Source organism: Amborella trichopoda, chromosome 6 (assembly GCF_054954075.1).
Source record: "Amborella trichopoda isolate Santa Cruz 75 chromosome 6, AtrichopodaSantaCruz75HAP2 v2.0, whole genome shotgun sequence".
NCBI classification, from domain to species: Eukaryota; Viridiplantae; Streptophyta; class Magnoliopsida; order Amborellales; family Amborellaceae; genus Amborella; species Amborella trichopoda.
In genome coordinates, this window is record NC_142341.1 from 46,573,188 (window position 1) to 46,586,795 (window position 13,608).

The window sequence follows — 13,608 nt, forward strand, 5'->3', positions numbered from 1 at the left end:
GGATTGATAGGGAACCATATAGGGCATATTATTTGTCATATTCTGGCTCTTGCAGTGTCACTACAATTAATGAAGCTAAAGCTAGAGGCCTTTTGGAAGGCATTAAACTCGTATCACGATTTGAAGGAGAGAAGATCATAGAAGGGGATTCAATAAATATTATAACTTGGAGAAAAGGTGAAGCTAATATACCATAGAGGTTAACTACAATTTTTTATGAGATATGGGGATATTTTCAAAACTATAAACGCTGAAATCCGCCATTGCTACAGGGAGTCTAATGTTGAGGCTGACTGTCTTGCAAAAAGAACACACCAATCTTCATTGGTGATTACTTCCTTCCAGTAAATTAGTTTGCATTTTTGTAACTTGGTTTCTTTTAATGGGAATTTTTTGGTTACATTCACAAAAGAAAAAAAAAGAAGTCACTGTAGTGAGAGAATCAAGGCTGAACAAATTTGCCGGAAAAACAAGTGCACTCGAAAAAGTTGCGATCATTTTTGCGCGAGAATTCGGGCCTTGCCTTTGATGAGCTCCTCTCATTCTCTTTTAAGGGAATTGCGAAAGGTGGAGTGGTTTCCTGGTTTTCAGGTACGACTTTTCCGGCATTTACGACGGTGACTTCACAGTATTCGGGTGCATTCTTCCGAACCAATTCAGCCTTGCCATGCCTCCTTTGCCTCCTGAGAAATAACAAACAATGAGAAGTATACAATTATACTATTTACTTTTGTGTGAGAAGTATACAAAGATATTATTTACTTTTGAATGAGAGGTATACAAAGATATTATTTACTTTTTGTACATGAATCTCGTAATCACTGTTAACCATCAGATTTCATATCGGGTGGCTGTATAAATGTCATTGACTAGACTAAAAGTTCAAAAAAAAAAAAAAAAAATCTCAAACTTCACGACACTCTAATAAATAATATTATGGGAGGGAGAGAGAGTCATGTGAAAACTTAGAACTTCTATTCCGGATATTAGAAGAGTCTGTTGTAATCCTAAAGAGTACTCAAATAAAAAAAGAAAAACTTAGGACTATGGAGAAATTGTACTCCATAGGATCCTAAAAAGTACTTCAAGTAAAAAAGAAAAACTTAGGACTATAGGCAATTGTACTCCATACGGTCATTATTATTTATTGAAAAAATTAGGGGTGGCAATGGACCCTATTAGACCTGGGACCCGATGGTTATACCCGACCTGGGTCCAAGGATGGGTACAAATTTTGGACCCGGATACTATTTAGGTCCAGGTTCTAGTCCAACCAAACCCGAACCATACCCAACCTGTACGCGTAGTCATAGGATATATGATGGCAATCATGTATCTTTAGGCATGCATTACGTATTCATATTGTCATAATATTGGTAATATTTACAGTATTATTAATAAAAAAATAAAAAACTCAAGCATAGGGTATATGATCATAAAAAAAAAAGGCATAAAAAATTAAAATTAAGCTCATAGTCATAAGGGAGGAATAGATCTGACCAGACGGGTCTCAAATCTAAATCTAAATTTTGGACCTGAATACGATTTGAGTTCGGATCCATCCAGACCCGATCCGTACTTGACCTGTTGCCAACCCCATAGAAAATGGACCACAAAGAGAGGAAGGGTTTGAGATTCACACTATTTGCGGACAAAAGAAACCCAAAAAGTGGAAACTCATCGTGGCATCCCCAAGGCAAATGCACATTTTTTCTGGAAAACCCCAACATTTATTTTACGCGCCACTTGGCATTTGTTCATGCGTCTACTCCTGCTGCATATACTATACATTTACCCCTTTGGGCAAATTAATAATAAAGGAAGTCTGTTTTATCAAAAAGTTTGGGATACTGACTACAATATTCAATAAGCAAAAAAAATGTATATTTTGTGTTTTTAAATACTTAAATTTGGCTCTCTGAATATATGTATATATACTTACATATATACTGTGCATAATGCCTTTTTATATATATATATATATATATATATATATATATATATATATATATATATATATATATATATATATATATATATATATATATATATATATATATATATATATATATATCAGGTTTCTATAAGACAGGCCTTATGAAAACAAAATAAAACTTCAACTCAAATCCTCGTTTAGAAAACACTTTCAGCAATTAAAATCTTCATGATGGATCTAAAATCAATTTCCAACACCGACAATGAAATTGGAAACTAAAAAACGTAGAAATCTTGCGGATATATGAACACTTATTTTTAGGGCGAAATAGATAGTCTAAATAATTTGTTACAACATATATTATTTTTAGAGATTGAAATCCTAATTTTTTCCCACAATCACAATATTCAAGCGAAGATGATGGATGTAAAGGCTTTCCAATGTGTGAATTACAATTTTCAATGAGTTATGAGGTAAGGCTTTTACTTATTTTGATAGGGCTACAGCCCTATCAAAACGTTTTCCTTTTTTTTTTTTTTTTTAATCTCTAAAATTTGGGGTCCTGAATTATTCATAGATGGGAGTGAATGGACCATATGCTCCTATAATATATAATATTTTGGTTTCATTCATCTCTTTTGGCTTTTAATTCGTCTAAGTATTTTTTTAAGAAAGAGAAAGCATTCAGTAAGACCTTTTACCTTTCCAGTAAAGATTCAATAAATTTGACCAGCTTGAGGCATACTTTGATTTGTATTAAAAGTTCGAGAAAGTTTTCCTCATACAACCCATGGAATTTTATGAGGAGTGTTGTTTTTACCATCATGTTAACATGAACTATCCCAGTGTATATGTTCTCTATAAAAAAAGGGGGAAAATATCATTTTAAGTTATTAAAATCCCTTAATAAATTATTAACTCGTTCAAAGCATTCCAATTAACATTTAAAGGGTGTACATTTTAAAAATTTTATTTCACTCAACTCCTGTTCAGAAAATATCTTCAGGGTTAGGCAAAACAAACATGGGTACTCCTATCATTGGGTTGAGGCCTAAATTATTGAAATGGCCCTGCTTGGTCAAAGTTGCCGACCTTAATTATGGGCCAATTGAGAATTTTCCAAGTATATGAGTGAAATGAAAAAAAAAAAACACAAAACATTTGATTTGGATATTTTGACCCTCTTAATAATTTTAATCCATGTTGACAGATATTTTTTCTCAAAAGATGCTTCACAAGTTTGTTTTGTTTTTTTTAAAATGCTCCTAATTAATCTGGCCCATAGATTTACTCTCGATGTTTACTTCATGAACAATAATTAGATGTAGGGATAATTTAAAATATAGGAATTCAATATTTTAAAATCTTTTTTATTGTAAATCAAAGTCAATAATGAAGTTAATAATTCCCATCATGACCTTTTGCCTCATGAACAATGTACAATCTGCCAAGGCGGGACCATGCTAGTTTCCTGCATATGACTTTTTTATTTATTTAGAAGTAATTCGTCAGGATCATGCACCATAATTTTTTTTTATTTTTTATAAATTGTCCATCTTATACGATATAAGTAAGGTATACCACTAAATTATGTCGGAAGATATAGTTTTGGTGTCAAAAACCTTATAATAATTTGAAAATTCATTTTCAATCCAAATTATGAAAATTTAAAATTAAAAAATGGCAGAGAAAAAAAAGGCATATAACCACTCGAAAATCTTAAAAATAAATGATCCATATAACTTATAACAAGGTACAACATTTTTAAGGCTTAAATTTTTTAATTTTTTTTTATATCCATACGTCTACACGTCGAGATGCTCAATGGGGCGATTTTCTAGAATATTCTTTTCTACTAGATTTTTTGAGTTGCACCCTACTTATGTAGTATAAGTTTGCAATTTCATATAAACTTTTTCTTTGAATAGAAGATGGTTGTTTCCTTTGGTGGAATCTCTCTCTCTTTCTCTCTCTCAATTGGGTAGTCGTCTTGTACCTTGAGGAACGCCTTGACCCCATGACCAGTCTTTTGATGTTGAGAACTGGGATGAGCTCTACAATGGCTTTCTCCACTATTTCGCTCTCTATAAGCATAATATCCACCTTCACCTGTTTTCTCAAACCTCCAACATTAATTAATGAAAATAAAACTTTTGTTATATGTGTGAAGCCAAATCACACATGTGTGTTTTTGGGCTTCATTTGTTTTATATTTCGTGTTGATTTTTATTCTTTTATTTTAGGCCGTTGGATTGGTTTCTAATCCAAGTGATGTGAGGTTGTAAGAACTTTCGTCTTTAAAAGAGCTTTTGTTCCTTGTTTTAGTGAGAGAGAGAAAAGAAAGAGAAAAGGAAGAAAATGAGCACGCACATAGGGTTTACTGCTAATCATGGTTTTCTCAAATTTGTAGAGAGAAAAAGTAGAGATTTTTGGGCATACACTTCGGTGTTTTGGGACCCCGTTTCAGACCCTATTTTAGTTTGACCTTGTTTTGGGCCATGTTTAGAGAGAGTTAAAGCTGTTGGGAATTGGAGTTTTGAGACTCGATCTCTCTTGTAATCTTTCGAAAATTAGTAAGTAAAGCCTCGTATAAGTCTCACGTGGATATAGGTCACGTTTTGTGATTTAACCGTGTTAAATCTTTGGGTTATGTGGGTTGTTTGCCGCTGTATTTTTCATTCAATGATGTTCTTTTGATGCCATGTTATTTCTATTGTTTGTTTGTGTAGATTTGAATGCACAATAGCTGTGAATGTTATAAATATTTGTTGATTTTTTACCAATCGACCACAACAACTGGTATTAGAGCCTATGGTATTTTCTTCATTGTGTCCATGAAGAAAAGGTTTTTGCTATTGTGGTTATTTTTTATATTTTCCCTAAAATGGAAAGAGCAACAGAATTTGAAAAATTAAATCAAAGTAATTGGCTAATATAGAAGAAGATGATGGAAGATTATCTTGTTGTAAAGGAACTAGATAGACCCCTTCGAGAAAAAAAGGCCATGGAAGATCGAGAATACGATATTCTTAATCGAAAATTTTGGCAGAGCTTTGGCAAACTTTAGAACAATTTTTTGAGCAACCCTCTAGTGTAAATAAAATGCTTGCGATGAAAAAATTGTTTCTTTTGAAAATGAAAGAATGTGTAACAAGTAGATCGCATTTGAGTGAATTTAATTTAATTTCTGCACAATTAAGGTTTCTGAAAGTGAATTTGGATAAAAAAGTGTTATGTTTGCTTTTGCTGAGTTCTTTGCCTCTAGTTGGGATACTTTGGATACCATTGTGATAAATATAATGGGTAACAAATTTAATTTGAAATATGTTGTTGCTTCATTGTTAAATGAAGAGACTACAAAGACATCCATACAAATGCTTATTGAATTAAATCAAGCATTGACAGCAAGAGATAGAGAAAGAACACAACATAGAGATCAACCATATGGATTTAATAACGGTAAATATCATGGTAGAGGCAGAACCAAGTCACAGGGCAAAAACGTTATTTGCTGGTATTACAAGAAACATGTTCATATAAAGAAAAACTGTTATGCTTTGAAAGATAAACAAAAAGCCCAGGGTAAAGATGGCCATGCCGAAGCAAGTAAGATATCTAATGATGAAGATGGGGTCATTTTTAGTATTACATGCATAACACTATTTATTTAAGATACTTGAGCTTTAGACTCTGGTGCTTCATTTCATGTTTGTTCAGAAATGTCATATTGTTCATTCTATACAAATGTGAATGGTGGTTTTGTCTATCTTGGTAATGATAAAGCTTGTAAAATTTTGGGATTTCAAAATATTCACATAAAAATGTATGATGGTATGGTTCGTACATTTGAAAATATGAGACATGTGCCAGATTTGAAAAAAAAACTTGCTTTCACTTCCTACTCTCGATATGGAAAGGTACAAATTTGCCAAGCAAGGTGGAGTGCTCAAGTTGCAAAGGGGGCTCTGGTGATTATGAAGGGAGTGCGGGAATGAAACTCATATAAATTGTTTGGGAGCGCAGTTATAAACAAAAGGGTAAATTTGGTTAAAGAAGAAAAAGAAGTTCGACAAAAAGCATATGGTTTGGTAATGAAAAAACTTTGATGGTACAAAGTAAGTTCTTGACAAGGATAATCGGCAAGACTTGGAGCTCTTACAAGAAGATGTGAAGCCGGAAGCTCCTCATGAGTTTTCTTCGAACTAATGTTCAAAATTTGGTAAACGAATGGCCAATGTATTTAGAGAGTTGCATCCCACTCTAAGTTGATTTACTTAATTATCATAATTTGTATAAAAATTATCATTTCACTTGTTTGTGTTTTTCTTGATTGGCTTGTATTTAGCCTGGGAAGAAAATGTTGGAATGAAGTGAAATGGATACTTCATAATTTAAGAAGTATGGGCATGGATTGCCAAGATTTTCAAGACTTCGTGGGAGATAGTGATGCAAAAGATCTTGGAAATATGAAAACAACCACCGGTTGTGCTGATAGGTGTATACGCAATGGTTCATCTAAAGCATGTGTGAATGCAGGATGGCGAAAAGAGCTCGAGGATGCAAGTGTTGAAGAAGGTGAAGTTCGTATGAGAAGTACAAACACGAAGCAAGATGAGCAAGGTATGCTCATGGAGGAGACGTAACCTTGAGATGATGGAGAATTGTGCATTGGTGTTAGTTTTAGAGGCTTGGTGATTTGTCTTCAAGTAAGAGACTATTATATATGTGACGCCGAATCACACATTCTGAGTTTTTGTTTTTCATTTTTTTTATATTTTGTGTTGACTTTTTTTCTTTTTAGATTGGTTTCTAATCCAAGGGATATGAGGTTGTAGGAACTTTCCTCATTACAGGGGCTTTTATTAATTGTTTTAGTGAGAGAGAGAAAAGAAAGAGAGGAAGAAAAGGAGAGCACACACGTGGGGTTTATTGCTGGCCTTGGTTTTCTCCACTTGGTAAAGAGATAAAGTGGAGATTTTTACGCATATACTTAGGTGTTTTGGGATCCTGTTGCGGGCTCTGTTTTAGAGAGAGAAAGTACACTTTTGTAGTGAGTTTGGACCTTATTTAGAGAGAGTTAAAACTGCTGGGAGTTAGAATATTGAGACTTGATCTCTCTTGTAATCTTTTGAAATTAGACAGTAAAGCCTTGCACCATTTTTCCGTGGATGTAGGTCACGTTTTGTGATCAAATCATGTTAAATCTTTATGTTTTATGGGTTGTCTGCTGCTATATTTTTCATTCCAAAATGTTATTTTGATATCATGTTATTTCCATTGTTTTTTTATGTATATTTGAATGCAAAATAGCTGTGAATGTTATAAACCCTTATTGATTTTTTCACCAATCGACCACGACAACTCTATTTCTATTTTCTAAAATAGAAAACATAAATTAAAAATATTTCAATTTTATTTGAATAGGGTTTCTATGAGTCTGCTGACTCATATGTGCTTGTGCCCTCCCCCCTCTAAAGTCCATCTCAAAGATAGAATTTAGTTCTATAACTTTAGTGAATTATCATCTAGGTCATGATGATCTTGAATAAAAAAAATGGACAACTTTTAAATTAAAAAAAAAAAAAAATTGATTTTTTAGCACTGATTGTATTTGGGTGCCTGCTTCTTGACATCCATCTTAAAGAAGGGCGTGTGATGGTCAAGGACCGCATGCATCTCTTGACTCATAGATAGCTTTTTCAAAACGTTTAGAAACAATATATAATAAGACCATTTATCTTTGGTACAAGATGGTCTCAATTAATCTTAACCATTATATGTGAATTAAATGGCTGCATTTATTCCATTAACCAAACTCAAAGTTCAAAAGGAATTTTCTCGAACTTTATGACACACTTAAGCTATCAGATTTCAGATCAGATGGTTATGAATAACTGTGACATCCTTGTATCAAAGTACATGGTCTCGTTGTATACAATCCCAATTGCTTATCATTTGTTATCAATTTTACGTTTTCCAAAAACATTTGTTGACCCACACGCGAAATCGGATGGAGTAGTGAAGAGAGAACGCATGCTTTGCTTTTGATTTTCCAAAATTTTACCTTAGATTTGGAGCATAGGCTGATGTACTTCTGTAAAAGGCTTCTCCTCCTGACACTTTCTTCATTCATATAGGCCTTCAGATATTCTGGACCAACTTGGCTCTTTGGAATCCTTCCCACTATAAAAATAAGAGATTAGTTTTTCAAGGTTAATGAAAATTGCTCAAATCTATCATGAATAGTTGTTGCTTTTGTCAATTCAAATTATAGGGTTTTAATAATTTTAAAAAATGAAGGGGGATTCTAACGGGAACCAGGATAGTATCGATACCTTTCCAAATCCGGTTCGGTTTCAGCTGATTTTTAGTCCAAATCAACAATTCCCGATCTGAATAGCCAGGTTTTGAAACACTACTTTCTATATTTCCCATGTATGAGTCTTCATACCATGTACTAACTAGACTTAGGGTTGGTACTGGGCTTGGGGTGGGCTGGCCTAGCCGAGCCTAGGCAGGCCTGGACCATCTCGAAGGGATCTTGTTTGGCCCAAGATTGGCAACAAACCCAAAATAGTTAAAAAAATTAAGAAAAATATAGGGCCAGGCTGGTCCTATCATGGCCATGGCTCTAACCTGCTCTACCCTGCTCCAGCCTTCAATCCATTTTGTGGCCTAAACCCTTCTTTTTCAGAGCTAGACCAACCGGGCCGAGCCACTCAGCTCACTGCCAGCTCTAATACGTACACGTGATTGAAAGATGGTAACGGTGGATTTTAGGGTGTGGTTTGTATATGGCTGAGGTTCTAAGCAATTAAAGTAGGGCACAACTTCAAATAATGTCAAAGATGTGTTTCAATATTAGAAATCTTTGTCATGGCTTGAAAAAAATTTTCCATCTCTAATTCTAAAAATTTAAAATATAAAAAATAATGTAGATCGAGCAAATATATAAAGTCTCGAAAACCTTTAAATTTGATGGTCTAAAAATAAGATGCACTATTTTCAAGACTTGAAATACATTTTTTATCAAATCCATCCATTTTAAGGTTGAGATGATCAATTTGAAGCTTATTGGGCATCGAAACAATATCTCCTAGTGAAATTTTTTACTTGCATCATAATTTGATTGTTTGTGGCCCCACCCTTGTATAAATTTTTCCTTTATAAATTGGCCTAACTTCAATGGCATGACATGGGGCTTGTGAGAAAAGTCAATACTATGGACCTCAACTTTAACTTTTTGTGTTTAATTGACCTCAAATGCTTAGCATACCCCACAAAAGACATATGAGAGAGACAGATATGGTAGAATAGCTAAAAGAGGCAATAAAGGGGGCCCAAGCCCTATGAGCAATATCCCCACTATTTTCACTGATACCTGTTAACTGTTGGTAAATTTTCTAAGAATGAGCTAAAGATAGGGTCCTACCTAGGGGGTCGATATCTTAAATATGATCTTCAAAGAGTTTTTTTTTTTTTTTACTACAATGAAAACTTTTTTTAATAATTAGTTTGTTAGCTGTTGATGTTAGCAACATTAATTATCGTCAAAGCTTTTTTCCAACTAATTAAGATCGGCTATACAAATTTTGATCTGCCATTCTGCTCAATTAAAGTGATAGTAGCAACACTACATAAAATTCGATTCCTAAACCAAGGGATTTTTTTTTTTTTTTTTAATCACCCAATCATCCCAACTACCTTTCACTTTCTTCTCTGCAGAAACTTCGCCACCTATTATTTACATACAAAGCTTCACTCTTTCCAATGTATATGATAATCCTATCTATAATAAGCTTACAATTTCTAGTTAATATACCTGAAATATTTTGAAGTAAGGTTGACTAAGTTCCAGATTTTAAAGGTTGAATTAATTTTAAACTTTTAATTATAATTAAACTATGCATTTAGTTGATTATTTAATAATGCTTTTGAATAGTTGGGAAAAGTTTATGATAATGATTATTTAATGACATTATTGAAGTCCTACTTGCAGAATTATTGATATTATCAGTTTAGTTTATTATGAAAAATTGTTTCATGCAGGCTGGACCTCATTTCTACAATATGCGGTCCAGAGGTATAAAGCATCCATCTTAAAGATGGATGCAAATAGATGATCCATCTAAAAACAAGTGTAACTAACGGTCCAAATTTTTTTTAATATAATTATTATTTTTAATTTTCAAATTTCATTTTTTTTTTCATATTCATGAACTCTATGTTGAAGATTATATATTTTCTAAAAATTAGGATTAAATTAAATCTAAAAAAATATGTTTATTGCCAAGCCCACATTTCTACAATATCCGGGCTGGCCGCATAGAAACTGTGTCTATCTATTATGGGTTTATCAAAGACTTATTTGTGATTATTATTGTAGATTGACTTAATTTAGTCATCACAATAATCTTTTTCCTTTCAATCCAAATTTCACTCCACCCTTTACTGGTGAAGAAATTAAGCATTTGAAAACATTTTTGTTTTGTTTTGTTTTGGGGGCATGTAGAAATGGAATTTTACATAATCCGATACAAGCCTTTTCTTTCTCCTCCTCCTTATCGTCCTTTGTCTAGAATCTTTCTTCCTGAAATATGCCATCATCATGATAGCTCATTTTTAGCCTATATTTCTCTCTGATTGTCTTAACTCTTGATTATTATTCTTGTTATATTAATATTTTATAAGACATATACAAGTTTTTCTGAGCATGTTAACCTACTTAAAAAAAATTGCAACTCTATGAGCCTTTTTCCAACTATGTGATTTGTAACTATCATTTCAATTAAACATTACGAGTATACGAATTGTCAGCAAAAAAAAAAACAAATATTGGATGATAACTTATGTGATTGTTTATCATTATCATAGTGCAAAATGGAGAAGAAAAAGAAAAAGGAAGAACTTTTGTAAAAGATTTACGAAGACCAACATAATAATAACAATAATAATATTACTGAGATACATAAATAGAACCATGAAAATCATGGCAAATAACTTTGGAAGCTCGAACTAATTATAAATGTAATTCCATTTATTTTCCCCTAGTTTTATCGAGCAAACTAAATGGAATAAACTTACCCAGTTTGAACTTGATTTCTTTTCTTTTTTTCCTTTTTTTTTTTTTTTTTCTTTTCCCACTTTGAAGCTGATCATAGTCCCCAATAAATCCCCTAAAATTGATCTATAAAAAGATATTTAAAGAAAAAAAATACCTGGACTTGGTATATAATTGACTGGAGGGAACACATGAACAAGATATACTAAGCATCCTGGCTTGACCACAAAGTTTATTGCCCACCTAAGAGCATCATAGCTCGACTCCTTCTTTCCAACTGCTACATATATGTCATCCTTACTTTCCCTCTCTACAATTTCTATGCTTTCTCTCTCCTCCAACACCTCTTCGATCTCCGACTGGAAAGCTCTCGAGAAGTACAGCTCCGGCTTGGCCTTGGTCTCGGCCGGAGTCTCATGGCGATTGTCGTCTCCTCTCTTCATGGTGTTTTACGAGTAAGAGAGAGAGAGAGAGAGAGAGAGAGAGAGAGAGGAGGAAACCAAGAGTGCTCCTTCACTGTCTTGGGGTTATGAAGAAAGGGTTGGTGGTGTTCTTGTGGTTATCATTGGCTTTGGCGTTTTGGAACGCCATTTGCAGGAGAGTCGTTGCACTCGAGATGAGACCGAGGGAGCTTTGTCAAACTTTGTAGGGTCATGTATATATATGTATATATACTGAAAAGATTTTCTCCCCCCCTAGGGAGGATACTATCCATTTCCCCCTGTGGGAATAACACATGCTATGGATAATTTTTGGATCTCAAATATTTGGGGATGTAATCTGTACATCCTATAGAATAATTTCAGTAAAAATAATTTCCAAAATAAACTTTTTATATGCTAGAACAAACTTTTTATGCCTCAGATTGAATGGAGATCGTTCAATTTTTTTAGAGGCTAGATTTAAATGTTATGAAACTTACAATTCAATTTTTCTTGTAAACATATCATCTAGTAATTATTATATGTTTTCCAAATTTTTAGAATAAAAAAAGTAGCGTATTTTGACCGAGGGAGGAGATGTGCAGTATCCTCCCTAGGAAGCATAGTACATGCTCTCACATATATAATTACATATAGAAATTTTTATTTCGAGCTTTTTTATATGGAGTCATCTTTTGTGTCACTTTATCACTATTTGATGTTATTTTTTAAAAAAATTACAAGCACCCCTACCTGTGGAGTTTTTTTTCCCCCCTAAATTTCCTTCCAGTCTGACAATAACACCAGATGGGTGATAAACCCCACGCGCTCCTGTTAAATTAAAGAATGGCACATACTCTTGGAGGAGTATAGGTTAAGTTTATTCTTTTACAAATAAAAACTACTTGAGAGGATTTTTTTTAATTTAAATTTTTGGGAACCACTTATATTTTCGAAAGTTAAAATTTGAAATTTTAGTTTTCTAATATTTAGATTTCATCTTCTATGAATTAGTTCAACGGCATTCAACACGCCTTTTTGGAAATGACCAGATCGGAGATATCATAGCGATACTGAGAAACTTCCATCCTGGTGTAAACATCTGAGATCTACAATGTCAAGCCGCATTAAAATTGAATGATTTCTATTCAATCTTGAGATAAATTTTTTTTATTTTTTATTTTTTTCGAGTGTGTAGAGGGCGCAATCAGAAAAGTCTCTTTATTGAGGTTAATCTATGAGCTGAGGAGGTTACATCCCCAAAATTTGAATTCTTTGTACCAATCTTAGGCATGATTTTACTTTAGGGATGTCATTTGATAAGGTTGCGCATGGATTTAGAAGGAAAGAACCCACATAGCAATCAAACAAAAGAGGCATACAGAAAAGATGAAAGCTAAAGATAAAAAGTGGACTAAGGGGTGCCCTTTTCTTTAATTGCCAAAGGAATTTATACTCCCTCGGGAATATACTGTTTATTTACCCCCACGTATAAAACCACACACCTAGGATTAATTTAAAGATCCCAACTTTTGGGGTGTAACCTCTTCAACCCATAGATTAACTCAATGAAATTTCAATCATATCCTCTATACACTTGAAAAAATAACGTCTCAAGATTGAATATAGATCGTCCAATTTTTAGAGGGAGAGATCTAAGTGTTAGAAATAGCGAAATTGATGAAGATGTCCCACACAAAAAAAGTGAATGGGCGGGTAAAGTGGAGATGTACAGCCAAAATTTTACGTGAATGCCACATACAAATGAAACTGAAGGAAAAGCTCCATAGAACAACTGTGAGACCAGCTTTTCTTTATGGGACAGAATTTTGGACGATAAAAAAACTATATACCTATAGAATGAATCTAGCGGAGATGATGATGTTGAGATAGATGAGTGGCAAGACAAGAATGGAAAGAAAATTCAAAATGAATACATTATAGTAGATTTTGGTGTGGCATCAATAGGCGATAAGATGAGAAAGAGTACACTTTGATGGGTTGGCCAAGTGTGGCGCAGACCCAGTACAACACATGTTAGGAGGTGCGAGTTAGTTCAAGTGGAAGGATAAAAACTGAAATATCAAAAGTAGCATTTGAAAATAATCATCTAGTGATAATTAGGTGGTCTGAAAATTTTAAATTTCAAAAAATCCTCCCAAATAGGTCTTTTTACCAAGAAAAAAGTT

The 13,608-nt window shown here is 33.4% G+C and overlaps 1 protein-coding gene across 2 annotated transcripts; it reads right to left on the minus strand.

The window, feature by feature from the left end:
* Positions 1-296: 296 nt before the first annotated feature.
* On the minus strand, positions 297-11,641 carry LOC18442025 (U-box domain-containing protein 35). Of its 2 annotated transcripts, XM_006852249.4 has the most exons (4): positions 11,155-11,641; positions 8,001-8,119; positions 3,933-4,045; positions 297-683 (listed from the first exon to the last, which is right to left on the minus strand). In XM_006852249.4, exons 1-4 carry the CDS (start codon positions 11,438-11,440, stop codon positions 443-445), a joined length of 759 nt encoding a protein of 252 aa, XP_006852311.1. In that variant the 5' UTR covers positions 11,441-11,641; the 3' UTR covers positions 297-442. The 2 variants fall into 2 exon arrangements, with proteins under 2 accessions (XP_006852311.1, XP_088724873.1); XM_088868747.1 differs by lacking the exon at positions 3,933-4,045.
* Positions 11,642-13,608: the final 1,967 nt, after the last annotated feature.